General features: G+C 57.3%; 4 protein-coding genes across 4 annotated transcripts in view; 1 reads left to right on the top strand and 3 right to left on the bottom strand.

Annotated features, from left to right (window-relative positions):
- Positions 1 to 1,767: 1,767 nt before the first annotated feature.
- Positions 1,768 to 5,015, bottom strand: FGF17 (fibroblast growth factor 17; the record flags this gene model as incomplete). Its single annotated transcript, XM_084302356.1, has 5 exons — positions 1,768 to 2,052; positions 2,154 to 2,260; positions 3,156 to 3,300; positions 4,809 to 4,845; positions 4,984 to 5,015. 5 exons carry the CDS (start codon positions 5,013 to 5,015, stop codon positions 1,768 to 1,770), a joined length of 606 nt encoding a protein of 201 aa, XP_084158482.1.
- Positions 5,016 to 6,410: 1,395 nt separating this feature from the next.
- NPM2 (nucleophosmin/nucleoplasmin 2) lies at positions 6,411 to 8,649 on the bottom strand (the record flags this gene model as incomplete). Its single annotated transcript, XM_084302357.1, has 9 exons — positions 8,534 to 8,649; positions 8,022 to 8,085; positions 7,849 to 7,934; positions 7,619 to 7,732; positions 7,392 to 7,485; positions 7,176 to 7,294; positions 6,895 to 6,923; positions 6,602 to 6,653; positions 6,411 to 6,476 (listed from the first exon to the last, which is right to left on the bottom strand). The coding sequence occupies exons 2-9, from the start codon at positions 8,077 to 8,079 to the stop codon at positions 6,411 to 6,413; spliced, it is 618 nt and encodes a 205-aa protein (XP_084158483.1). The 5' UTR covers positions 8,080 to 8,085; positions 8,534 to 8,649.
- Positions 8,650 to 9,463: 814 nt separating this feature from the next.
- On the top strand, positions 9,464 to 11,274 carry PBDC1 (polysaccharide biosynthesis domain containing 1). Its single transcript, XM_084302424.1, has 6 exons — positions 9,464 to 9,522; positions 9,632 to 9,697; positions 10,278 to 10,337; positions 10,478 to 10,618; positions 10,704 to 10,815; positions 10,993 to 11,274. Exons 1-6 carry the CDS (start codon positions 9,508 to 9,510, stop codon positions 11,088 to 11,090), a joined length of 492 nt encoding a protein of 163 aa, XP_084158550.1. The 5' UTR covers positions 9,464 to 9,507; the 3' UTR covers positions 11,091 to 11,274.
- Positions 11,275 to 11,993: 719 nt separating this feature from the next.
- Positions 11,994 to 23,675, bottom strand: part of XPO7 (exportin 7) — a 43,242-nt gene continuing 31,560 nt past the window's right edge. Inside the window, exons 16-28 of the mRNA XM_084302311.1 lie at positions 23,211 to 23,315; positions 22,684 to 22,738; positions 21,410 to 21,518; positions 21,088 to 21,194; positions 20,555 to 20,643; positions 19,736 to 19,843; positions 18,548 to 18,630; positions 17,769 to 17,983; positions 16,542 to 16,680; positions 16,078 to 16,238; positions 14,176 to 14,274; positions 13,865 to 13,992; positions 11,994 to 13,697 (exon numbers count right to left, since the gene is read on the bottom strand). Coding sequence (XP_084158437.1) covers positions 13,604 to 13,697; positions 13,865 to 13,992; positions 14,176 to 14,274; positions 16,078 to 16,238; positions 16,542 to 16,680; positions 17,769 to 17,983; positions 18,548 to 18,630; positions 19,736 to 19,843; positions 20,555 to 20,643; positions 21,088 to 21,194; positions 21,410 to 21,518; positions 22,684 to 22,738; positions 23,211 to 23,315 — 1,492 coding nt within the window. The 3' untranslated portion in view covers positions 11,994 to 13,603. The remainder of the gene's footprint in view (positions 13,698 to 13,864; positions 13,993 to 14,175; positions 14,275 to 16,077; positions 16,239 to 16,541; positions 16,681 to 17,768; positions 17,984 to 18,547; positions 18,631 to 19,735; positions 19,844 to 20,554; positions 20,644 to 21,087; positions 21,195 to 21,409; positions 21,519 to 22,683; positions 22,739 to 23,210; positions 23,316 to 23,675) is intronic.

Here is a 23,675-nt window from a genome sequence, read left to right on the forward strand (position 1 = left end):
TCCACCTCCGCCCCCCGCCCCGGGTCTCACCTCAAAAAACAAGAAAGAAAACCCAGTGTGGGTTTGTTTTTTTTTTTCTTCTTCCCCGGCCATAATTAAAAAGGACTCACCCTTCCGAGCCCTTTCTATCCCGGGAGGTCGAGAAGAAAGAGAGGGGAGGAAGGGGGGAAAAAAAAAAAACCCTGAAAGAAAGGAGAGGAAGGGCTCGGGAAGGAGAGGAGAAGGGGAGAAAAAGGGACGGGGAAAAATTAAAAGCGGAGATTACACAAAGGGAACTCCTCTACCTTTGAAGCTTGGGCTAAATTGGGGAGGGGGCGGCGGGGGCAGGGAGGGTACAGACAGCTCGGCCCCTTTCTCAAAGCCCTCTCCTTTCAAGAAGGTCTCGAATTCCTGCGGAAACAAGGAGCCGGGGCTGGGGGGGCGAAGGAAACGGGGAGGGGAAGAAAAAAATTAAACCGGCCGCCCGGCTAATTCCTACCCAACACACCTGGGCAGGCAGCGCCAGGCGCATTGTTCGGCCCTAATTGCTGGGTGTTGCATTTCTCCCCTGCTTTTAAAGCTCCATTGAACTCAAACTGTTATAATTTTCTCCCCGCGCCCCCCTCCATGCGCCCGCATTACGCTCGCGGGGCTTTGTAGGGGCTGGGAGATGTGGTTAAGGGGTGGTTAAGGGATTACATCCTCCCCGCCGGCCGGCCGGGGCATTGTGAGAGGTAAAAGTAATTATGGGGAGAGGGCACGGCACGGGCTGGGGGCTGCGGGGGGGACAGACGGCCCCAAAATTGGGCTCTGTGCCGAGGTGATGCTGCTCCGTGGGGAATTTGGGCACGGGGATGTGCCAGGTGCCACCGTGGTGCTGTGTGGGGACACGCGGGATGTCCCCAAGCATCAGGGCACATGGTTTGGGGCACGGAGAGCTGGGTGCCCCCGTGCCAAGGGGAGCAAAGCCCCCGCTTGTGCTGGGGCCAGGCTGGAAGGAAAAAAAAAAAAAACTCACCGAGGCCGGGTCCGTCTAGACGCTGCTTTTATTTGCCTCGGGGCTTCCTCCGTTACACACACCTCAACTCCAAAATCTAAGCGTTTAGGCCTAAAACCGACTCAAAGGAAACAGCAGAGCTCGTAAAAAACACGACTGATAATAAAAAATTAAGTCTAAAAGGTTTTTGCTGCCTGCATCCACAGGCACCTACGCGCTGCCCGGTGCTGCCGGCACCCCCCCGGTGCCACCGCGGTGGCCAGGAGAGGGGCACGGGGTCCCCCCACAATAAATAACCCCAAGACCTCGTGGCCACGGGGTACAAGTGCTGGCCACCAGGTCTGGGTGCCCAGCACCCCTCCAAGAGCTTTTGGGGACGGACAGATGGACTGGCACGGTGCGGGACCCCCGGTCACCACGGTCACCTCGCAGGGTGACAGCCGGGTCACAGCCTCAGGGCTGGGGGTGGCCTCAGCATCCCCCCAGCAGCAGGATGGGGTCACAGACGTGGCTGGGGGCTTGGTGGCATGGGGAGAAGTCCCTAAAAAAAAAAAAATAAAAATAAGGGGGGGGGCAGACACCCCAGCCAGAAAGGGTGATGGGCAGAGGCACGGGGCGGTGAATTTGGGGTGCGGCAGGGGGTCACCGCACCCACAGCCACCCGAGTACAAAAATAGAGCATCTTTACGCCAAAAATAGAGAGAAGTGGGGAGAAAACAGTGCTTGGGGGTGCGTGAGAAGGAGAAAAGTCCACAAGGAGGAAGAGGAGGATGAGGAGGGCGGCGGGGGCGCTACGTGGGGGTGCGGGTGCGCCGGGTGCGGCGCGTGGGCTCGTCCTCGCCCACGAACTCGAACTGCTTCTGCCGCTCGGCGTTGGGGAAGGGCAGCTGCCCCCGGTACAGCCGCTTGATGAAGTGGGCTTCCCGCTGGTTCTGGCGGCTGCGGGAGGCTCTGCGGGGCCGGCCCTTGCGGGTGAAGGCCATGTACCAGCCCTCGTAGCGGGCGTTGCGGAAGGCCGTGTAGTTGTTCTCCAGCACGATCTCGGTGAAGACGCAGTCTTTGCTCTTGCCGTTGGGCTGCTCGAGGGGAAAAAAAAAAAGAAGAAAAAAAAAGGGCCGTGAGCTCTGGGGATGGAGGGGAGAGGGGATAAGGCTGCCACCTCCCCGCCCGGACTCACTTTCCCCACCAGCTTGCCCCGTTTGCTCATGCAGATGTACTGCTCGCTCTCGGCTCCCTTGATGCGCACGCGGCTGCCGAAGGTGTCCGTCTCCACGATCAGCTTGGCTGCGAGGAGAAAAGCACCAGGAGGTGTCCCGCCGGGGCTGCAAAGCACCTGCACCCCAAAAATCCCCATCCCTGTGCCCGAGGGGACACCAAAAACCCTTTCTCCCCGTCCCCGTTTCGCTCCCCCCCCGTCCCTCAATCCCTCGCCACCCCTCGTGCCCGAGCCCCCCGGCACGGGGCACACCGTGGGCTGCTCCCCAGGACATGATGCTAAAAAAGGGCTTTTGTTAAAAGCCAGCAGAGGCAAACCGGGCGTTTGATGAAAGCCCCGTGGAGAGCAGCGGCCCCTTTCCAGCCCCCCCCCCATTTCATTGTCGGGGATTCAATGGGGTTTTCCAGGGCCAGACCAAGCCCAGCGCACGGCGGGTTAATTATCCTCGTCCTCATTGTCTCCCCCTGAGGTGGCTGGGAGCCGACACCAAAACCCACAACCCCAACGGGTCCCGAGTGTGAGCAGGCAGGGAGAATTTAGGGAAAGCCCTTGGAAGGTGGCAGGGACCTGGCGGGGCTGCGACGGGGCTGGGGACCCCCATAAAACCCCCAGGGGATGGTGCCGGGGCTGGAGGGGCTCTGCCCGCTGCCCTCCACCCATCAATATTTCAGGTGCTGGATCCATTTATTTGCCACAAGATAGCCATAAACCTGATATTTAGGTTTTTTGCTGCACGATATTGAACAGAAACACATGGATTTGGAAGTTTTAAGGTCAGAACCAGCCGATTTGGAGCCGCGTTCCCATGGGCGCTCGCTCATTTTTGGGGTTATAAAACCAGCACCCAGCTGCAGCGCCCACCTCCCCGGCCCTTCCCCGACACCCCACAAGCGCTTCTGTCCCCGGACAGGCACCCACCTTGCCCCCAAATCACCCCGGGGGGGCTGGCAGCGGGCTCCTTACCGAATTTGTTGCCGTCCTCGGCGGTGGCGGTGATGCGCTTGCCGGTGACCTGCACGTGCTTGCCGCTGGTCCGGCTGTAGAGCTGGTACTCCCTGACCTGCCGCCGGCTCAGCTGGTCGCTCACGGCCCCCTGGTCCCTCACGTACTGGTTAAAATTAGGAGACGGGTGATTCTCCCCCTTTGTTTACGATACAAAGGGAAAAAAAATAAAATCAATTTGTTTCGGACAGCCCACGGCAAGGGGATGGAGAAGAGGGGGGGGACCTGGTGGGAGCGCTGGCGGCACGGGGTGAGCCCGCTGTGGCCTGTTTGGGGGTCTTGCGGGCAGCTCCAGCCTGGATGGGGTTTTTTTGGGGGTGCTGAGACCCCCGAGAAGGTGTTTCAGGAGCAGGGAGAGGCAGGGAGCTCTCCTGGCACCCGCACAAGGAGGACGCAGGGAGGATGCTCTCCACGGTGCACAGCCTGCCTCGGGGATGGGACCAAGCTCCTGGCTGTGTCCTGACCCTACAGGCACCCACCGACATCTCCGCCCCATGGAGCACCCCCTGCACCCCGGAGGGTGCTGAGGATGGGTTCGGATGCAGGGTCAGTGCTCAGCCCCCAGAGCAAAGCGCCCCAGGACCATCCACATGTCCCAGGACCTGGGGACTGAGCTGTTCCCACAGTGCCGGGGGGATAAAACACAGCATGGACCCCAAATAGGATCACGGTTTGTGCCTATGGGGTGGCATAACCCCCCCAAATAAAGGGTTATTGGATATAAATGGGGCACAGCCACACGTTTTGGGGTGCTGCCCGCTCTGTGAGCGCACCCAGGACCCAGCTCCGCACCCTGCACTCAGTGGGACCGTGGGGGCTCTGCTGCCCCCCCCCAGGCCAGACAGGACCCCCAGCTCCCCACCACCTTCGTGGGCACCTCGGGGGCTCATTTCCTGCCGGGATCCACTTTAAAAACACTTTGGGGGTGGCCGGGGAGGTGGTGGTGAGCTGGGGGGGGGGGGCCCTCTCCATCAAAGGCGCTTCCCTTCCCTTCCCCTCTCGTTTTCAAAGAAAAAAAGCAGTTACCTTGGGGAAAAAATAAAAAGGAAGGGAAAAAAAATAAAAAGGAAGGAAAAAAAAGGTCCCGAGCACGTATTTAAGGCTGCCGGGGGGTGGTTTTGTTGGGGCTGGGGAGCAGAGGGTGCTGATATGGAACAGTGCATTTTAATAGCCGCGGCCCTTCAGAAGCGCACAAAAAGGGACGGCGCAGCCCGGGAGGGGGAAAGGGGGAGAAGGGGAGGGGGGCACCGAGCCTTGGACCCCCCCCCCAGCACCCCGTTAACCCCCTCTGATGGCATTGAGGGCAAAATCCGGCCTGGGGGGCAAGAAATGCACCCCCTGAACAAGGGGGGGGCTCCCCAATGGGCTCGCCTTGGGGACATGGGGAAGGCGCCGGGCACCCATGGGTGACCCCAACCCCGTGGGCACCCTCCAGCATCGCTGCCCTGCCCCGGGGCTGGCCCCTGCCACCCACCCGTGAGGAAAATCCCCCAAACGAGCCAAATTAATTAACAGCCAAATTAATTAACAGCATCCCAAGTCATGGCTAAGAGGGACCCAGGGGCGAGCCGGGCTGCGACGGGGTTTTTGGGGAGAGGCTGCTCGGCGACCTACCTGGGTCTGACAGGAGAACATCAGGAGCTGGAAGCATCTGCGGCGGGAGAAAAGAGGAAAAAAAAAAGGAAAAAGGGAGAGGAGCAGGGGCTCGCTCGGGGTTTTTTGGAGGCGAAATTTCGAAATTTTTGCCGGGTGAAACCAACCCCGAGGCACCCGGAGCGCGGCCGCTTACATGGAGAGGTTCTGCAGGCGGAGGGGCTGCATGGTGCTGGCCAAAACCCCCCCCCCCCAGGTGAGGGCATGAAAGGAAGGCAGGGAGCTGAGCTGCCACCCTCAAATCTCACCACGACCCCGCCGGGGGGGTGCCCGTGGCCCCCCTCTCCTCGCTCGGGTGCCCCCCGAGACCCTGCCCAGGGCGCGGGGTTGGGGGCATGGGCTCAGCTCCTCGCCTCGTCCCACCCCATCAGCCTCCCATTTGGGGGGCAGCTCCTGCCTCGCTGGCATCTGCTGGGGGGGGGCTGTGGGGGGGCTGATAATAGGGGAAAAGGGCTGGCTCCCCCTTTTTCCCCCCCCCCCCCTCTCCAGCCCCAAAAAGCAGGGCGGCACCCGGAGCCGTGCGCCCCCGCGCAGCCCCTGCTCCCCTCTCCTGGAGGGTTTTAAAGGTGGGGGGGGGGGCCGTGGAGAGGGGCTGAGCCTCCCCTGGGGGGGTCGGGGGGGGCTAAGAGGGAAGGAGGATGGGGGCCTGGGGGGGGGGGGAGAGGAGGAGGAGGAAGAGGAGGAGGAGGAGGAAGGGGGAGGCTGAGCGGGCTCGGGGTGTCCAAGCCCCATGGGGAAGGGGAGGAGATGGAGAGAAGGGGGGGGTGGGGGGGTGATTTTGGGGCATTAAATAGGGTCTGGGGGGTGGGAAGAGGCCCCCCCCAACTCAGCCAGGCCTTGGGGGGGGGGCGGGACAGGGAAGGAGGGGGGGGATGCGCTCACCTTTAGGATGCTTTTTGGCACCCGGCTTCCCAAAAGGTGCCCCCCTCGGGGGAAAAAATCACCGCGAGGGGTTTTTAACACAGCTGGCTCCACACCGGGGGGGCCTTTCGAGCCCCCCCCAGCCCCAAATCCCACCCTATGGAAGGGCTGGATGAGATTTCCCCCCCCCAAATGCCTGTGGGGTCGGGTATCGGGTCCCTACAGGGGGCAGGGGATGCGCCCCCCCCCCCCCTCCATGCTCCATTTGCTGTGCCGAGGGGGTGCCAAGTGCCAATAAACACCCCCTGGGGGGGGGGTCCCAGGGGGGGGGTCACACACCAAAAGGGGGGGGTCCTGTAGGAACTGCTCCCCCCCCCTCCTGCCTCAGTTTCCCCAAAGAGCAGGGGCAGCACCGCAGAGGGGTTTTGGGGGGGGCTCAATTAGCGCTAATGACCCCAATTAACCCCCCCCCCCCCGGTGTTTTCTCACCTCCCAGGCCAGGTCAATGGTTCCAATCCCCCCCCCGCTGCTCAATAATCCCCCTTTGTCCCCATTCACCCGGCTCTTGGTGCCCCCCCCCACCCCAAAAGGGACCCCCAGGTTGTGGGGAAGGACCCTATTGGGGTATGGGGGGGGGGACACAGCCCCACAACCCCCCCCCCCATCCCAGCACGGAGAGCCAGGGCTGCAAAACCACATCCTTTATTCTTTTTTTGGGGGGGGGGGGCACCAAAAACCGCAGGTTTCCAGCCTCTCCTGCACCAAACCCTGCAAAAAAAAGGGGAAAAAAATTAAAAACGGGCACCCCCCCCCCTCCGGGGACCACCTGAACCCCCCCAAATGGGACTGGGGGGGGCACACAGGGGTCCCCAACCCCCCCCCCCCCCCCTTACCTGGGGGTCACTTCTTTGCCGCTGCCTTTTTGCCCCGGCCGCCTCCTCGCCCCTATAGGGGATGGGGAAGGGGCTGAGTGTGGGGGGGGGAGCCCCCAGCCCCCCCCCAACCCCCATTTTTGTTTTTTTTTGCCCCCCCCCAGGGTTGGCCACCCCCTTACCTTGCTGGGAGGGGGCTCCTGGGGGGCGGCGCTGTTCCTGCTCGGGGGAAACGAGGTGGGGGGGGGGCTGCGGTGAGGGGTCCGTGCCCCCCACCCTATTACCCCCCCCCCCCCCCCAAACCCCATACTCACTGCTCGTCCTCCTTCTCCAGCCTCCTCTTCTAGGGGAGAAAAAAATGGGAATATGGACAGCGGGGCTGGGGGGGAGGGGGGCTCACAGACCCCAAAACTCCCCCCCCTCCAAGAAAAAAGGGGAAATTGTGCAATTTTGGGCCCCCCCCCCCTTGCCCATATCTTGGGGGGGGACTTACAGACCCCAAAACTCTCCCCCCCCCTTCAATAAAAAAGGGGAAATTGTGCAATTTTAGGGTCACAGCGCCCCCCCCCCCTAAAGTTTTGGGGCCCCCCCGTACCTTGGCGGCGTTGCCCCTTTTGGCACCTTGGGGCTTGGGGGGCTCCTCCTCTTCATCACCTTCCTCCTCCTCCTCCTCCTCCTCTTCCTCCTCTTCCTCCCAGGACAGGTCGGGCATCACTGGGGGAGAGCCGGGGGGGTGCTGGGGGGGGGCTGCAGCACCCACGGGTGGGGTTTTTTGTGTTGTTTTTTTTTTTTTGGGGTGGGGGGCACTTACGGGAGATGTGCTGCCCGCTGATGTAGACGGGGCCGGAGCCCGCGCGCAGGTGGAAGGTGACGGGGGGGGTCAGCTCCACGCCCCCCAGGGTGGCCTGGAAGACAGCAGGGTGGCAAGAAAAAAACCCAAAAAACACCACCCCAGACTTTATAGGGTCTTATGGGGGGGGGGGGTGGTTTAGGGGGCAGCCCCCCCCCCCACACACACACACACCCTTGGGTGCTCACCATGGGCAGCACCGAGGGCTTGAGGGTGGCGATGGGCACGGGGGCGTCCTCGGGGGTGGGGGGCACGATCTCCAGCACGTGGAACTCGTCGCGAGCCTTCTCCCCCAGGCAGACCTGTGGGGTCACGAAGAGCCCCCCCAGAGCATCCCCCCCCCAAAAAAAAAAAACACCAAAAAACCCCAAATCCGGCTGTGGGGGGGGGGTATTTAATAGGGGAGGGGGGCACCTACTGTGCGCAGGGCCAGCTGCTGCTCGCAGTGCCACTCCTGGGGGGCCTGGAAGGTGTAGGACGCCCGCTCTCTGCTCAGCTCGCACCCTATAAATAATGGGGGGGGGTCAGTGGGAGCCCCCCCCCCACGGGCTCGGCCCCATTTTGGGGTGTTATGGGGCGGGGGGGGCTCACCCCAGATGAGGGCCATGGGCTTCTCGGACTTGCTGTCGGTGCTGCCGGTCGTGGACATCGCGCCCTGGGGGCGCACAAGGAGATGTTTTTGGGGGGGTCCCGCTTGGGAAAACATCCCACAGCCCCCCCCCCAAATTATTTGACCCCCCCAAACCTATAGGATCCCCCCCCCCAGCCCATTTAGGGCCCCCCCAAGCAGAGGAAGCCTCACCCCAAGCTCTCAGCAGGTTCCCAAATGACCCCCAGGGCCCCCCCGCTCCACACTTATAGGGCCGGGGGGGGGGCTGCGGCCCTATAAGCCCCCAATCCCACCCCCCCAATGGGGGCAGTGCCCACCCAGGGTCATTAGTGCCTGCAGCTGTGCCGTGGTTAATGAGGGGGGGCTCATTAGGACCGTGGTTAATGAGGGGGGGGCCCCAACCCCGCTGGCATCGTCCTGGGGGGGCCGTCCCCAATTTGGGGGACCCCACTGACACCGTGTGGTCCCCCCCCTGGTGACGGTGGCCTCGTACCTGGGTGGCCCCAGGGGTGCCCGGGGGCTCTGGGGGATGGGGAGGGGGTCACGGCCCCCCCCCAGTGCTGGGAGTCACCCCAGACCCCATCTGTCCGCAAAACCCATCCCTTGTCCCCAAACTCTGTCCCCATGCCCCATCCCCTGTCCCCATGTCCCATATCCTGTCCCCATCCCATCCCCATCCCCTGTCCCCAAACCCCATTCCCTGTCCCTGTGTCCCCAGACCCCGTCCCTTGTCTCCAAACCCCATTTTCTGTCCCCAAACCCCATCCCCTGTCCTCATCCCTGTCCCCAAAACCCAACCCCTGTCCCCATCTCCTGTCCCATGTCCCGTCCCTTGTCCCCAAACCCCATTCCCTGTCCCCATGTCCCATATCCTGTCCCCATCCCTTGTCCCCATATCCCATCTCCTGTCCTCAAACCCCATTTTCTGTCCCCAAATCCCATCCCCTGTCCCCATCCCCTGTCCCTAGACCCCATCCCTTGTCCCCACGTCCCATATCCTGTCCCCAACCCCTGTCCCAAGACCCCATCCCCTGTCCCCAAACCCTGTCCCCATGTCCCATCCCCTGTCCCTATACCCCATTCCCTGTCCCCTGTCCCTATATCCTATCCCCAGACCCCGTCCCTTGTCCCCAGACCCCATTCCCTGTCCCCATGTCCCATATCCTGTCCCTGTCCCCATCCCCATGTCCCCAGACCCCGTCCCTTCCTTGTCCCCAAACCCCATTTTCTGACCCCAAACCCCATTCCCTGTCCCCATGTCCCACCTCCTGTCCCCAAACCCCATTTTCTGTCCCCAAACCCCATCCCCTGTCCCTATCCCCATCCCTGTCCCCACCCTGTCCCCAAACCCCCCTTTGTGTCCCCAAACCCCATCCCCTGTCCCGTCCCCGTTCCCCCGCCCCGGACGCGGCCCTTTTGGGGGGGGTGGGGGCGGGGCCGCGCCTCCGTTTCCGCCGTGGCCGCGCGATGGCGGCGGCGCTGGTGGGGGCCGGGGGGGGGCCGGGGGGGTCCTGGGGGGGGGGGGGTCCGGATTTGGGGGGGGTCCGGTCCCGGTGTGGGGGGGGCTCTGAAGCCGCTTTTGCCCCCACAGGGCCCCGGGGAGGCCGCGGCGGCCGCTCACGCCCTGAGCCTGCCGGCGGAGGCTTACGGCAATGATGTGAGGGGGGGGGCACGGGGGGGGGGCACCGGGAATTTTGGGGGGGGTTTGGGATATGGGGGGGGAACCAGGGGGCGAGGGGGTGTCAGGGGGATTTTTATTTTTTTTTTTTGGGGGGGGGTGAGGGGGTATTTGGGGGTGGGGGGGGTTGGGAGGGGGGATGATGGGGTTGGGGGGTGATGGGGAGGTGATGGGGGGGTGAGGGGGGTATTGGGGTGAGGGGGGTGTTGGGGTGGGCTGGGGGTGTAATGGGGGGGTCTGTAGGGAGAGAGGGGGTGTTGGGGGGGGTCTTGGTACTGGGGAGGGTCTGGAGGTGGTGTGGGGGGGTTGGTATGGGGGTGGGGGGGGAAGGGGGGGGTCTGGGTACCAGGAGGGGGGGTCTCGGTGCTGGGGACGGGGTGTTGGTATTGGGGGGGGGGTCTTGGTATCAGGAGGGGGCATAACTTGGTGCTTGGGGGGGTCTTGGTACTAAGGGGGGGGTATTGGTGTTGTGGGGGGGGGGGGTCTTGGGACTCAGGAGGGGGTCTCGGTGCCGGGGGGGGGTCCCCACAGACCCCTGACACCCCCTCTCCGCCCGCAGCCCAACGTGGAGCTGATGTGGGCCATGCGGGCCTACCAGCACGCCGAGGTCTACTTCAACGTAAGGCTGCCCTAAATCGGGGAGGGGGCCTTTTGGGGAGCCCCCCCTGCAATAAAACCCCCCAAAACCAGCTCTACGAGGGGCGTTTTGGGGAGGGGGGCACGGCCCTGAACCCCCCCCCCCCCCCCGTCACCCCGCAGCTCATCTCCTCGGTGGACCCCAAATTCCTGAAGCTGACCAAGGCGGACGAGCAGATCTACGGCGACTTCAGGAAAACCTTCGGCGACCTCAAAATCGACGTCCTCGACCCCGAGGAGCTCAAATCGGAGCCGGCCAAGGAGGTGGGCGCTTTGGGGGGGGGTTGGAATTACGGGGTTGGGGTCCTGGCACCCCCCCCAAATTTCCCCCCCTTAATCCCGTTCCCAGAAGTGGCGCCCCTTCTGCATGCGCTTCGAGGGGGTGGTGGAGGACTTCAACTACGGCACCCTGCTGCGCCTGGACTGCAGCAAGGGCTACACGGAGGAGAACACGATATTCGGTGAGCCTGCACGGTGTCCCAAAACCTTATCCACTTGTTTTTAACCCCAAAACCCCCCCGGACCCCGTGCCGTGCCCTGCGGGGTGGTAACAGGGTGGGAAGAGGCGAGGCTGCGCCCCCAGACCTGCTCCGAGCCCCCCAGACCTGCTCTCAGCCCCTTTTTTTCTCTTCTCCCAGCCACCAGAATCCAGTTTTTTGCCATCGAAATAGCTCGGAACCGAGAGGGCTGCAACAACGCCGTCTACAACAGCGCCAAGGAGCCAGCGAGGGCGTGAGGATGAGTTCGGCTCCGCTGCGTGCCCCGTGGGGTCAGCCCAGGGGCTGCTGCCCCCTTTTTTTGCCCCCATGGGACAGGGGCAGGAGGAGGCAGGACAGCGCAGGGCATCCCGGCCCTCCTGCTGCAGTGCCTCGGAGCTCAGGCTCTGCTTGCAGACTGTAAATAAAATGTTTTCAAAGCCCTCTCCTCGTGCTGCGGGTGTTGGATGCGCCCGACCCGGTGGTGGTGGCAAGAGGTCTAAGACCTAAAGGTTTAGGGGCTGTTGCTGAACCCGCTTTGGTTTCACTGCCGTGGTGGCAGCAGGATCCAGCACTGCTGCTGGAGGCTTAGGATTTGGGTGTGAGCTACCAACTTGGCTCTAAGGGGCTTTGTGACCCAATAAATACCCATGAAACCCCGATTAACGCTCATGAAACCCCAATAAATACCATCAAACCCTGATAAATGCCCACCAAACCCCAATAAATGCCCATGAAACCTCAATAAATGCCCTCAAAACCCCAAGAAATGCCCACCGAGCCCTGATAAATGCCTATCAAACCCCAATAAAGTCCCACCAAAACCCAATAAATGCTCATGAAACCCCATTAAATACCCATGAAACCCCAATAAACACCCATGAAACCCCAATAAACGCCCTCAAAACCCCAAGAAATGCCCACTAAACCCCGATAAACGCCCATGAAACCCCAATAAATGCCATCAAACCCCTATAAATGCCCATGAAATCCTGTCAAATGCCCTCCAAACCCCAAGAAATGCCCATGAAACCCCAATAAATGCCCATGAAATCCTGTCAAATGCCCTCAAAACCCCGAGAAATGCCCATGAAACCCCGATAAATGCCCTCCAAACCCCAATAAATCACGGGGCCCCTGTCCCAAGCAGAGGCCAGCCCAGCTCAGTAGAAACCATTGAAGTTTATTTGCAGTCACAATGCTTACACTGTATGCAGCAAACACCCTTACAAGTCAACCAGCAATCTGCTCACGCGAAAAAAAGGACCCAACACACAATCGCCAGAGGAAAGAACAAACAAAAAAAAAATTAAAAATAAAAATAAAGGGGGCTCGGGTCGGAGGGGGGGGGGGAGGAATTAAGAGTTAGGTGGTGTCTGGGAAGAGAAACTGAAACCCTAAGGACTGAGCGTCTGTGGGTAGAGCTGAGCAAGAGAATGCACACGACTAGCAGCAACAATAGTGGAAAAAAGTACAAGGCAAACAGGTTCCCTCCCCCATCAGCTTTCCTCTGTCAGTAAATTTTTAATATCCAAAACATTTATCAGGGTGACTTAGAAAAAAAAAAAAAAAAAAAAATGGAATCGTTTGAAAGGGGAGGGAAAAGGGGGAGGTGGGTTTGGGGGGGGTGTTAAATACTTCATGCTAGGCAAACCTTGTTATTAAGAACCCCGGGCAGCAGCCCCCGTGCCCCGGCTGAGAACCCACGCTGGGGGCACGAAGCTCGCCCTCGGCCCCTCAAATCCTCCTGTGCCTCCTGCTTGAGTGAAATGGGGGGGAAAATAAAAGGAGCAGGGTCCGGGGAGCGCGTGGTGCCAGCCCCGGGGCTCGCCCGGAGGGGAGGCGAGGGCCTGGGAGGCAGCGGGGTGAGGAGGGGACACGGGGGGCACTGCTACACCGGGGGGGGGGGGGGACAGGGATGGGAGAGACACCCACGAGCAAGCACGAATGGAGAAGATCACGCGGCATGGCTTCGAGTTCCTAATAACAAGGGCAAGACGGTAACAGGAAGTCGTGATTTCGAGGGGCTGAATAAGAAAAAATATACATTTTGGAATTTTACAATGCTTTTTTTTTTTTTTTGTCGTCTTTTTTTTTTTTTGTTGGTTTTTCTTTTGTGTTTTTTTTTTTTTTCCGTTTTTTTTTTTTTCTTTTTTTCATTTTTTTTTTTTTGCTTCTCTCTACGCTTGTCACTAAATATATCTCTGCACTTTCACACACCCACCCCTCGCCCAGTAAAGCTTCAGGCCTGCAGGACACGCTTTCCTCACTCGCATACACAACCCTCACGCCAGCACCGGTGCACCAGGACTCTGTAAAAATTTCAATCACACTTTTTTTTTTTTTTTTTTAACTCTTTTTTTTTTTTTTCTCGTTTTTTTTTGTTTTGTTTTGTTTTTTTTTTAAACTGAGTCAATATAAACCTTGTTCAAAATGTTATGAAAAAATGTACATGTTTATACAAGGCAGGCTGCAGCAGAGCGCTGGCGTTCCACGCAGACGTTCGGGTAGGGAGACGCTGGATTCTTGCACCTGGCTTTTTGCCCTTCCACCCCCTCCCACGGAAACAGAAGCACCCTGCCCCGGTGAGCTCAACCACCCCTCCTGTTCCCTCCTCCCTCGGGACGTGGAGTACGGCCAAAGCGAGCGCCGCAGTCCAGCCCTGGGGAAGAGCAGGGATTCGAAACGCCCTCCTTTTCTTTCCATCGGAAACGGGAACCCCTCTGGGCCAGGCCAAAGAGATGCTGCTCTGTACAGGTGGAGCTGGGAGCCGTCAGCTCATCATGTCGTTGCTGTTGACTCCGTAGGTGGAATTCTTCATGGAGTCGTTCACCTCTCGCCGGAACGCCGACAGGTTTTGGGTAAACCTGAGGGAGAGGCAGCAGGGCAGCGCGTTAGAGCACGAGGCCGCCCGCTCCTCAGGGGGGTTTTGCTCCCCGGGAGGCTGCCACGAGGTGGGCTGGACCCCCCCAGCTGCATTTTTTGCGTTAAGCTACGGGCTGAGCACAGCCCCACGGGTTTGATGTGCACTGACCTGTCCCTGTTCTTGGTCAGGAGGTTGCGTTCGATGCCTTCCATGAGGTTCTCGAAGCAGAGGTGCATCGCCTGCTGTTTCTCCGGAGGCTGGCTGTTCACTATGCTGTTCCTCAAGTCAGAGAAATACTGCAGGAGACACGAGAAGGCCGGGTTAACTTCTAGAGGAGCAGCCAGCTTGGCTTTAGGACGCAGCAGGAAAGAGGGAGGACACGTGCTACAGCTCTTTGGGTGGCTCCTGGTGCCCTTAAAAACCCAAACTTAATGGGATTCATTAGAGCTCCAGCCGCGCGGGGAGCTGGGGACGTTTACCTTCTCGTTGAGCAGTATCAAGCCGAGCAGAGGCCGAGACATTGACCACTGGTTCCTGCAGTCCTCAAAGATGATGATATTCAGCACTGTCGACAGCATCTGGAAGAGGGAAAAGGAGGCTTAGAAGCAAAAAAGACGACACAAAACGTGTGCTCAGAGCATGGGTTCACCCCCACGGCTTCCTTTCTGCAGGAAGAAAACCTCCTGGCATCACACACGAGGCCACAGCTGCCAGGATGAGCCCCCCCTCTGAAAGCTGGCTGGCTTCTGATCCCCGCCACAAAGCCCAACAGCGATGGCAAAGACTCTCAGGCACCGAATTTAAAAGCCAAGCACACACAAAGCAGAGCTGGTGCTCGTTTAACGCTTCCAGTGTCACCTCCTGCAGGAGCCTCAGTGCTGCGGTACTCCCAGCAGCAGGGGACACGAGGAGGAGCCCCCCCAGCTGCAGGAGAACTCTGCACTGAAGGCACACGTAGGTGGCGAGAGGTGCCAGGATATTTATTCCTGACACAACCTACCCTGCCCCAGGGCAGCCAGGGGAAGATTGAAGATGAGACAACTTCAATGGGGCAACAGCAAGAGCTTAAATGCTCCGAGAGCATGCGAGCACACGCTCTGGTGCCCCAAAAAGCTCCCTGAGTCCATGCTCAGGTGTCTGTGATCCCTTCCGTGGCCTCATTAGGCAACCAGCAGGAATTGAAGCCAACATCTAACCCGCTTGCTTTGGGAGATGCAGTTTCTCTTTTATCCTCAGAAAACGCCAGCTTCTGGCCCCAAAAGAGCCGGCTTTACTTCGCATTTGATCTCCCAGCGAGGATGGAACAATACTAACAATGCTCCCTGCTTCCAGGTGGGAGTGGTGCTGACACTTTGACAAGTACCAGCGAGCGAGCTTGGCTACTGCTGTCAGAAAGGCAGCGAGCAGTGCTGCTGAGAGGCAGCAGGAGGCAGATAAAAGCCTTCTGCTGCAAGGTGTGGATGTTCAGATCCCAACGCAGGGCCCTCTGGAGCTGCAGAAGCAAAACCTGTGCGAGCAGCAGCTTCTGTCATCAGCAAGTGGCACACGGAGGTGCCTCAGCTACAGGGTGCGTGGAGGTATAAGCTGAGCTGAGACTGATCTAAGCAAGCACAACGTCTCAGCTCCCTACAGATCCTCTGCCATCGCACGTGCTCCTGACCAAAAAAAGACAAAACCCAGCAAGCTCTGAGCCTCTCAGAGGCGTGCAGATGGAGGCAGATGGCAGATGTGCTGCCAGCTTGTACAACTCCACTACCAAACTCACCCTGCAGAGGCCTTTCTGAATGCAGGGCCGAGCAGTGCCAAGGCAGCACGTGCTCCAGCAGGCAGCAAAGCTAACCTGCCCCTGCTCCCAACGTGAGAGCTGCAGCACAGATTTGCTCCTGTACGCTGAAGTCTAAGCACAGCCTGGTTAAACACAGGGACCCTGTGGTGCCTGCTCTGCTCCGAGCACACGTGTACCCCTGAAATGTTCCAAGGTGTTTAAACAACTCGTGTTGTACAGCAGCAGCAGGCTGCGTGCTCTGTGGCTGGCTGGATGGTGCCTGGCTTCCTTTCCACAGGCTGCCAGCACCACCTGTAACTACATTTCTGTCTTCACAGACAGGCAAAAGCTCAGTTTTGGCTGCTGAAATGGTGTCCTTGCACAGGGAGAACCACGGCCCTGAAACGTGGCTTTGAACCAGACCTACCATATGATGAGTGCGTAGGATTTTCTGGCTAGTGCTGCACCTCTCCTTGCTCCTCAGGAAAAGCCCGGAGGTCTCGAGCAGGGAGCACGCAGCCCCCGTGTTACATCACGCTAAGCCAACTCGGGGCTTATCAGGGAGTTCACCGTGCCGTGCCACAACAAGGCTCTCCCCTCCGCCTTCGGTCTTTACCTGCTGAATCATCTCTGGGTGCTGCTGCATGATGTGCAGGAACCGGTCGCTCTCCTGGGTCAGAGGTGTGGTCCTCTTCTTGGTGCTGCGAGACAGCTGCTTGAAGAGATAGGTGACGATGTGGTCCAAACAGGAGCAGCAGCCTGTGCAAACCATGGTGTCTGCAGGAAGAGGGAAGATGGAGATAGTGGGACGTCGCCAGCATCTACCTTGCTCAGGGAAACACCACCACTTATCTGGGTCCTTTTAGGGACTTGGCACACCAAAAGCCACCTGATCCTAAAATGATCAGCGACTCCTCACTGACATATCCCCTATTTCTAGCTTCAACAGGGGTGAAAATCCTTCTCAAACCCATTCACAACATTTATCTCATCTGTTATCTGAAACACCAGGCACTTGAAGCAACCCAAATCATTCCAAATCAAAGCCCGAAGAGCATACCAGGGAGCAGGGGGAGTTACCTAGTGCAGTGAGGCCTTCTGAAATGGAAGAGAGAATATACATGATTACATGAGGCTCCAGACTGGCAATAAAGTTCATGTGGTCCTGGGTGAGAACTTCCAGCAAGGAATAGTAGGACTGGCTGAGTTTGGGATAATCCTGCAGAGAAAGAGAGAAAGGCGTGAGGCCTCTTGCCTAGCCTGTAACCATCAGCTGCTTTCTGCAGTGCCTACCCAACCCACTCATTAAGGAAAACTGCTTACCGGATCTCCTGGAAGGAGAACAAACAAACCTCTCGCTCAGAATAACTTGTGAGCCAACACATTTTTCCCCCCCGTGTCTCCCACCAACTACCTTTCCAAACAGGCTCCGGCAACAACGGCCCAGCAGGTTCCCAACACTGCTCTATCAGAACATCTTTCCCCGCTGCTTCCCTCACCTACAGGGAGTGTTCAGGCTGCCTACTGCCAGCGCTGGAGATGCAGAGATAGGAAAAGCTCTCCAGGTGTCTGCTGCAGCCTGCCAGATCACCTACAAATAGGCAGGCACGGTGCTGGGCTCAGCAGGCTGTGCTGCTGATTCTTCCTGCAGCAACCCCCAGATTGGGGGGGCTCTCCTGGCAGCCCGTCTCAAGATTTTCATTTGAGCTGCCCACGAGCTGCGTGTCTCAAGAGCAATGGTTTGGCTACCAGTACATTGGATTAAAAAGGTGCTGAATGCAGTCACAGAGGCAGCAACACCTTTCAGATCCTGCTACGAGACGAATAAAGACTTGGGAGGAGCATGCTGCCCTCTCTCCTCAATATTTTGAGGACCAGGACTGTGCTGAGAGGGCCTCAAAGTTCTGCTGTGAAATGGATTACTGCACACGAGGTAGAGATCTTCATTAAGCAGATTGCACTGAGATCTCTGCCCACAGGCAACACAGGGAAGAGCAATCCTTCACTCGCAGGAAGCGTTTTGCAGGCAGAGAAGCAATTAGTTTTGGTAACTGCTTTGCTGAGACTTGGAGCGTGCCCTACTGGAGAGAGGAGCACCCTTGGGTGCTGGGCTTGCAGCCTTCACGTGGGCCCTGCTGCTGCACAGTCCAGGAGCTGCAATTTCCTGCTGGCCCGTGCCTGGCTGGGGTTCCAGGAGGTGGCACGAGCTCATTTGTCTCTGTGATTAAAGTTTTCCTTTACCATCTAATCTCCCAACCCTGCCTCTCCTAGCCGTGTTTACGCTGCTGATCACAGGTGTGGGCTTACCAGGAGGTCGCTGTGCGGGATGGAGAGCAGAAGCTTGATAAAGGTTTGCAAGGCGTTGTCCAGTGCATCATCCCCGTAGAGGCGGAAGACCCCGAAGTTGACGTAGCTCCCGCTCAGTGCAGCCTTCAGCATAGAGAAGCAGATGGAAATCCCCTTGAGCTTCAAGGCGTAGACTTGATCCTTTGGGACCTCCCCAAGCGTTAGGATACGATTTCCTGCACGAGCACAGAAGTGGACTCAGTATTTCAGCAACCACATCCGAACCCCTTCTCCCCCACGGGGGCACGAAAAGCACAAAAGGAGAGCCCTAAGGAGCGACTGAGGAGTCAGCCACCAGCACCAAAGACCTGTTATTTCCCAGGCAGCAGTTAAGGACCCCGTTACAAGTTAAAAGCTCTACTAGGAATCGGGGAAAACATCTGCGTGGGGTTTTGCTGTGGAAACAGGATGCACAACGCCAGGACTGCTCTCCACTTGCTTTGCAGGTCTGCCCGTGTCACCCCGCAGGCTCCCGCGGGGCTCAGCTGGGTTTCCTGCTCATTGTTGTCACTTTCCTCCTCGTTGGAGGAGCGTGGCAAACACCCTGGTGGTTCTGCTTGCCTACCTACGCAAGGACTTCATGCAGAAGCATCAAACTGGCTCTGAGCATGCACTCAGCAAGCGATTTGGCACTGCCTGCCAGCCCAGGGTCATTCTCCGAGCTGGCAAGAGCCCAGCCCTCACTCCCCAAGCGAGCAGAGGAGTCAAGTGCATCCCATCCCCACCTGCTGGGCACTCACCATACGTAGTTATCATTTTACTTGTTTCTCGGAAGAGCAGGATGCCGTTTGGTGAGGACACATCGAACTGCAGCCGTTGGGACCTACCGGGAAGGCAGAAAATAAATCAGATTTCTAAGAAACCTGTGGAGGAAAACAAAGCCCACGCACCAGGACCTCCAGGTGCTGCTCAGTGCCTCCTCCCCAGCTCCCCGAACACCCCGCTCTGGTGGAGCACTGCTGCTCCTTCCCACCACCAGGCAGGGCACAACCTTTTCAGGGACAGCCGAGCTCTGCTGTCGCAGAAGAAAGGGCCTCTACGTCACGGCCATGAGGGATATTACAAGTCTGAGGCTGGAAATCCTGGCTTGGCAATAGTCACTAGGCTACTGCACACAAACACAGCGAGCAGCTTGGAAGCCAGCATTGTGGGGCAGGCTGACTGGCTCCTATTCATAACCCGACCGAGAGTTCAGAGCTTGGCATTTCTTCCCCTGCAAGCGAATAGATCTGAAAACTGATGTGCAGCGAGCTGTCCGCTTCACCTTCGGAATAAATGAGTGTATTCCAGGAAGGTTGCTCCTGCTGCAGAGATGCCATTCAGCTGGGGTAAACACTGTGACAGCACAGATTCTCAGCAACCCTGAAACGGCTGCGCCTGAACCTCGTGTCCTTTCCACTTGGCTGTAACAATGGTCCCTTCCTACAGGGCTGTGTTCAGCTGGCTGCAGGCCGAAGCAACGTCTTGGCAACCTTCCACTGCCAGATCAGACAGCCTCTGAATGATCTGACTAGCATCAGAGTACCTCTCTGCTGGCAGAAAGAGCTCGTGGTCTAAAGCAGAAGTGGTCAGCTGGCTGCCAGGCAGAACAGCACTCGTCTGATTATAAAGGCAGGTTTTAAAAATTAACCCAACTCGCCTGCTTCCATCTTATGGCTCCAATCCTTAGAAACAAACGCTAAAGAAATTCAGAATTCTTCCTGATCTCGTCTCCTGGTCTCACTGACTGACACAAGTGCTATCTGGGAGCTATCAGATTTTCCTCCCAGCTGAAACAACGCCAGCTTTGCCACCTCCCACCCCTGGCAGCCTGCAGAGCATAAATAGATGGGAGCAGGGAGCACACAACTGGGCATCGACACCCACGCAGTGGCTGAAGCAGCAGCCAGCAGGCAGACACACATCCCTGCCAGCCCGGGGGCTCGTACCTGTTGTGCACCAGCTCAGCCATCAGTTTGAGGACGGGCGTCGTGCAGGCTGGGTCGTGGTACCAGAGCTCAATTGCCCGCTGCAGAATCGGCATGTAGGATGGGTAGCTGTGAGGTGAGAGCTAAGGAAGGAATTTCGGTGCTTTGCGTGAAGAAGAAAGGTCACAACTTTAACCAAAAGGCATGTTTTGGGCACTGCATCCAAGCCTTGCAAAGCAGCTGGTTAACAATGCAAGGCAGAGCTGATGCTGCTTGCCATGGTCTGCTTTAGCAGGGAAAAAAATCTTAGGTCCACTGAAGGAATTGCGCTTCTAGGACAAACCAAACCAAAAAGGTTGTGGACAAAAGGGGAGACACACAAAATCTGTCAGTGCAGCAGACAGCTGACCTTCACCAGCTAAAGAGAAATTTGGAGTCCAGATACTGTGCTCTTTAAGCAGCGATGCTCTCATCAAGAGGACAAAGACACCAACTACCATTGGCTTTAGTGAGCAAAGGTTTTGTTGCTGCTGAGCTGTGCGTATCCCACGAAAAACCACTGGGTGTTACAAGTCAAATCTCTTCAGGGCCACTTGGAAAACCCCAAGGATTCAGCTCTGAGCGGATTTCTAGGTTGACTTGGTTGCAGACAAACAAAGTCAAAGCTATTTTGGGGCTTACAGACAGGACACCATGTACTAGAAAAGCAAAGATTCCTCTTTTCCCACCGCAGCCAGGATTTAGCAGGGAACACGGAGCATTTGGATGCATTCAGCCAGAACTCCCCCCACCCCAAAGGACAAGGTGGCTCAAGTTCACAGGCAACAAACAGAAGGATACATCCACTCAAAGAGCATCATGAAGCTGGTCTTGGCATTGAAGGCAAAGGCTATTCCCCTCAGGTCTCTCACCAAACCAACCAAAGTTCTCTGCGTTGCAAAAGAAGCGACACGTTAAAACACGACACACGAATGGATCTTTCCCTCCCCGGCTCCACCAGCCCATGGCCACGTCCCTTCCTCCCACCCCAGCAGCAACACGAGGTTTGTGTGGTGGCTGCTGATCCCAAATTCAACAGTTCTTCCCCTTCAGTGCCAGAAACCCTCTTTAAGCTGAGCCAGCAGAGTGACAGCACCGGGGTATTTCATTCCCAGCTGGCTGAGGAGCCTCACAGCTTAAATTATGAACTAGACCCCAAGGAATACAGGGAACACCACTCCTTCCCATCACTCCAGCCATCTACTTGTCCTGTTCAGAGGAGAAATGGTCTCTCTCTCTCTGCAGGAGTTACTTATTCCCTCCTGTGTGGCTGAATTGAAAACCCCTAAGAGTACAGAGAATATGGATAGCTGGGAAGGTCCTGCCCAACTTACTTTTGCCTCTTGTTCATTGAAAGTATTTGTGCTGAACATTTGTGCCACGGTCTCAAAGGCAGCCGTTAAGGGAAGCATGAACTGCTCGTACTGATCCTCATCTTCCCCTGAAATAAAAAAGAAATCAGGAGGAAACAGACTGCACGTCCCTGCAGATCTGCCTGTGCTGAGACACTCAAACACTGGTCACCCACACAGCTGGAGGCGAGGAGACCACGCTTCCAGACAGGTTATTTATCACCTCCAACATCCAACTTGCAACACCCAAACCACAAAGTCGTCACTTTGCTCTGGATCTCAGGAAAAAAACCCTAAAAAATACCTAAATCCACCATGAGAAGACGCCCAAGTGCAGTGTAGAACGTAGTCCGACATCTCATGTCAGTCAGGTTAGACTGATTGTTAATGCCCAGGAAGGAAAAGTGCTCACTCTGCAAACAGAAGAGAGGACACAGGTTAAAGGGGAAACACCTGCTCGAAAAGGCTCCTGCATTAGGGGCTGGGTCAGTGACGGATTCTCCTGTCTAATCCCCATCCCGTGCAGGGATGAGGACAACCAAACTGTGGGTTGTCTCGGAGGAGGTGCCACCAGAGGGCAACACGCACCGCACCGGCTGCCCACGGAGCTCTCCTGGCTGCAGGTAGCAGCACCATCACCTTCCATCTGGGGATTTCCCGGGACCCAGTGAGCAAGGAAGCCTTGCTTTCCCTCCAGATCAGAGAAACCATCTGTCCCTCTTAGTCCTGTGGACCCTCCAGGTGCTAAAGCTGCTGGAAATCGGCTTCTGCAGACAGATCCCTGGTTACCCTGCCTACAATCCCCACGGGAAGAGGCAGCCCCAGGGCAGTTTCTGGACCAGGACATGGGACTGTGCCAGTAAAACGTCCCCCAGATGAAGGAATACAGTGCCTCGCCCAACCAGTCCATCCAAACCTTCTGGATGTGGTTGCAGGAGCCCTATCAGCACAGCATCAGAGCAGTCAGTGACCACACGCTCCTAGAGGCGAGTCCTAAATCTGATGGGCTCTGCTGCTCGCTTCTGATCACTCCTTCTGATGTTTTTGGTTTCAAGTCACTGTTCCAGATCCGCACAGGGAGCACCGTGCTAGCAGTGACCCTGGAACAAGGCTGCTGTCATCCTCACTGCTGTGAGTGACGGCACTCCCTCCAAATCAGCACTTTTGGACTGAAAGTTGGGCATTAAAATTTGCTTTAAATTTCATGAACAGCATCACTGCTCTCATAAACAGCATCACTGCTCTCTACCTGCATGTGCAGTGATATCATCTGCCTCCCATATTTCCCTCTGGAGATGGCTTTCTTTTGGTGAGAGCAAAGAGAGCCCCACGTTAACCCTTCTGGGATGAAAGGCACCACAAAATTACCACCTCTCGAAATTGAAAGACAGGCTTTGAACAAAGAGAGATGGGACAGAGATCCCATTTTCTAGAGGCTTCCATGGGTGTATGAAAGCATCTGGGAGACAGGTCAACTTCAAGAGGGTGTCCAGGTGTTAAAATTAGGGGATTACCTAAGCTGCAAGAAGGCCGATGTAGTTCTCTGAGAGACAAGAAGCAGAAGGAGAAAGGACTTACCGTGTGATTGTTCAGCATGAACTGCACGGCGCTCAGCTTCACCAGCTTTCTAACACTGCTGTATGTACAGGCGGCGTTAAGGAAGCAGCAGAGTCAGCAGAAAACCTCTCGCAAGGCTTGCAGAGCACTTTCTGGGGCAAAACTGGAAGGGAACTTATGTCTATTCTATTAATATGTTCTAGGTTCTCTTCCATGTGTTTCAAGAGCAACTCTTACCAGGCTGCAGAGGCGTGCAGTGACTGTTTTCATTTATTCTGGCAAGAAGAATAGGAAGGGTAGGCTATGACTGTGAGCAAATTAATGCTATGGATGGTGAGCTATAAAGCAATTATGATCCACAGTAAAAAATCCTACAGTACTAGAGCCATCCACTGTAACACAGCACCTAAACAAGGCACTGACCAAGCACTTGCACTCTGTTACCTTCTCGCTACCCAAAAGGTGAAGGGGTTCAGGAATCTGTTAGGTGCAGAGTGCTCCTGAGCACCTGGGCTGCTCTTCCCTCGTGCTGCAAGTGTCCTGCACACCCAGAGCTCTTCCCAAAAGGATATCCAATGGAGAGGTCATTGAGCAGCTGCAGTGTCTTGGAGGTGATAGGCTCGCACCGACCCCAGTACTTCAGGTTGGTGATGCTACGGAAGAGGACAACAAGGAGGGGTCAGAGGGGTTTGCTCGGCTTCCCCGTTTGCTGTGCGGCGGATTCTTCCAGGCAAAAAGTCACCCAACATCATCAGCTCCACCCTCCACCGAAACCACAGACATCACAAGCCACAAAATATTGGTATAAAATCACTGTACTTACATTTGGTTGACTAGAAAATTATCCTTCAGATAATCTTCACTACTTGGGTCCCAAGCTACACTGGCCCATACCCAGGCCCTTGGAATTCTGTGGCACTCCAGGGCTGGTTTCTGCAGCAAGGGTAAGAGAATTCTGCGGCAGTGACTACATGCAGACGTATGCAATTCTGCACCTGCACCATCCACTGTCA

Source organism: Netta rufina (assembly GCF_964035555.1).
Source record: "Netta rufina genome assembly, chromosome: 27".
Taxonomy (NCBI): Eukaryota; Metazoa; Chordata; class Aves; order Anseriformes; family Anatidae; genus Netta; species Netta rufina.